The 2327-nt window shown below is 62.6% G+C and overlaps 1 protein-coding gene and 1 non-coding gene across 2 annotated transcripts; both read left to right on the forward strand.

Annotated features, from left to right (window-relative positions):
• Nucleotides 1–438: 438 nt before the first annotated feature.
• On the forward strand, nucleotides 439–2090 carry LOC120606404 (putative hydro-lyase KRH_21160). The gene has a single exon (XM_039867592.1). It carries the CDS (start codon nucleotides 639–641, stop codon nucleotides 1608–1610), a length of 972 nt encoding a protein of 323 aa, XP_039723526.1. The 5' UTR covers nucleotides 439–638; the 3' UTR covers nucleotides 1611–2090.
• LOC120606420 (U6atac minor spliceosomal RNA) lies at nucleotides 595–720 on the forward strand. Its single transcript, XR_005653891.1, has one exon. It is a non-coding gene; the product is annotated as a U6atac minor spliceosomal RNA (small nuclear RNA).
• Nucleotides 2091–2327: the final 237 nt, after the last annotated feature.

Genomic DNA, 2327 nt, shown 5'->3' on the forward strand with positions numbered 1-2327 from the left:
ACGGGAGAAGGGCGGGAGGCTCCGCGCAGACTGGACCGGCGCTGGGACTTGAACCCGCGGCCACTGGACGGCGCGGAGCATGCGCGGAAGCCATGCGCGGGCCGAGGGCGGAGCATGCGCGGGCGTTCCTCCGCGCCCCCAGGGCCCGCGGCACCCACAGTTCCTAGCGCGGGGCCGCCGCCGGAAGTCCGTGGGGCGGGTCTTCCTTCCTCGTCCTCTGATTCGCTACCAACCACTTCCATTTCCGCGTAGGGTTCCGAGCCGTTCTCCGACCGCGCGCAAGGCGCGTCGCTGTTTTGTTTCCGGGGGAATCCAGTGTGCGGAAGGACGCAGGGGACTTCCGGAGGCCCCTCCCGGCCTCCTATTGGCTGGCTTCATGAATATATTAGAGCACAAGAAAGATAGGGGTTTTTTCTGATTATTCACACGCTGAAATGAATACAGACCATTTAGTGTGACCGGCGCGACCCCCCACCCCGTCCCGACAGATGCGGGCGCCTCCGCTCGGTGCCCGAGACGCGCGCACGAAGTCACCGTGAGCGAAAGGCGAGGCGCGCGCGCGCCCTTAAATGGCGGGCGCGCGCGGACGCGGGCGTGTTGTATGAAAGGAGAGAAGGTTAGCACTCCCCTTGACAAGGATGGAAGAGGCCCCCGGGCCTGACAACACGCATACGGTTAAGGCATTGCCACCTACTTCGTGGCATCTAACCATCGTTTTCCGTCTGCTGCTGTTTCTCCCTCGCTTTCTTGCCCCCCGGCGGGGCCGGTCCCCCGTGAGGGGCCGGGTGACACGGGCGGCGTTGCGTGCCCGGCTGCGACGCGCGTGCGGCTGTGCCGAGCGGCCTGGCGCTCCTCGTGAGCCGGCGCCTCCACCGTCGCGGGGGCGTCGCTCACCTGCGGCAGGTGGCACCTGCCGGGCCGCCGCCCCTCCCTCCCGCACGCCGGCCGCCACGCAGCCCGCTGCCGCGGAAAGCTGCGATTGGAAACGCGCCCGCGAACGAGCCGGTCGGGGGTCTGCGGCCCTCCGTGCGGGCCCCGCCGCCCCTGGTGCCCCCGCCACCGCAGGCTCTAGTCCGCAGAAAGCGCCCCGTGGGCTTTTACCCTCTTTGCGGTTTGAGTCCATTTGCAAATGCACGACGGGTTTGAACTCTGAAGCAGTGGGACACCGTGCAGGTTTCCTCACCGAGCTAAGGCGCGGTCGGGGATCCTGCCCTCACACGTTTCTGCCTCCCCCGCTGTACGGGGTGGTGGCGGGGGGGAGCCCAAGCTCTCCTCCAGGACCCCAGTCCCGGGGCCCCCAGCGGCCAGGGCGCCGGAGCTGGCATCACTGCCCGGCCTGCAGCGTCCAGTCCTTTCCTCCGTGTAACCGGAGCTGCTTTTCCTCCGTGCCCAGCCCTTCCCGCCTCCTCAGAACGCTGACGCCCGCTGCCCCGAAGGCCACCTGCACAGGGCGGCGCGCGCCTCCCTCCAGGGCTAACTGTGACACACTGCCACAGACGGGAATGCCCAGGAAGGCAACCCAAGGGGCAGGGAGGGCGTTTCTCCTGTGCGTCCAGAGCACAACCTGCTGTAGGCACATATCAGGACCCAGAAAGATGTTTATCGAATGAAACCTGATCAGTGACTCCACTGTTTGAAAATGCAGTACAGCAGCGGTCCCCAACCTTTCTGGCACCAGAGACCGGTGCTCCTATGAGAATCTAATGCCTGAGGCCTGAGGTGGAGCTGAGGGGTTGATGCCAGCGCTGGGGAGTGGCTAGATACAGAGGGAGCTTCTCTCACCTGCTGCTCACCTCCTGCTGTGTGGCCCGGTTCCTAACAGGCCACAGACGGGTACTGGTCCACGGCCCAGGGATTGGGGATCCCTGCAGTACAGTACCATCCACCAATCTTCTGGTCAGCCTCCAGCTCCGGACCCGCTTAGAGAAGCGAGCAGCAGAAGTCAAGGCACAGACCGAGACCTACGGGGTCAACCTCGCTCTCCAGATGTCCCATGAAACGGGAGGAAGCTGGGGGTCAGCCAGCCAAAGGCAACCCGGGACTGGGTCAAACAGGGGTGCATGTGGGTACGTGTATACACATGTGCATGTGCCCCCGTGTGTGCGTGTGCGTGTATACACGCCCTTTTAAAGAAATTAAAACTGGGAAAATCTGGACATCATATGTTTGATTAAAGAATTAATATTTTAGGTGTAAATAGCTTGTGGTAATGCTTTTTGAGAATTTTAGAGACGGATGTAGTCAGTGCTTAAATAAAATACCTGGGATTTATAAAACAACGGAGGGGCACAACGCGAGACATGCTAAGTTTCTGAAGTTGGATGGCT

The sequence above is a fragment of the Pteropus medius genome, unplaced genomic scaffold, assembly GCF_902729225.1.
Source record: "Pteropus medius unplaced genomic scaffold, Ma_sr-lr_union100, whole genome shotgun sequence".
Classification (NCBI taxonomy): Eukaryota; Metazoa; Chordata; class Mammalia; order Chiroptera; family Pteropodidae; genus Pteropus; species Pteropus medius.

What these genes read in the sequence shown, in the direction of transcription:
- LOC120606404 (XM_039867592.1), top strand. Translation starts at nt 639, where the DNA reads ATGGAAGAGGCCCCCGGGCCTGACAACACGCATACGGTTAAGGCATTG.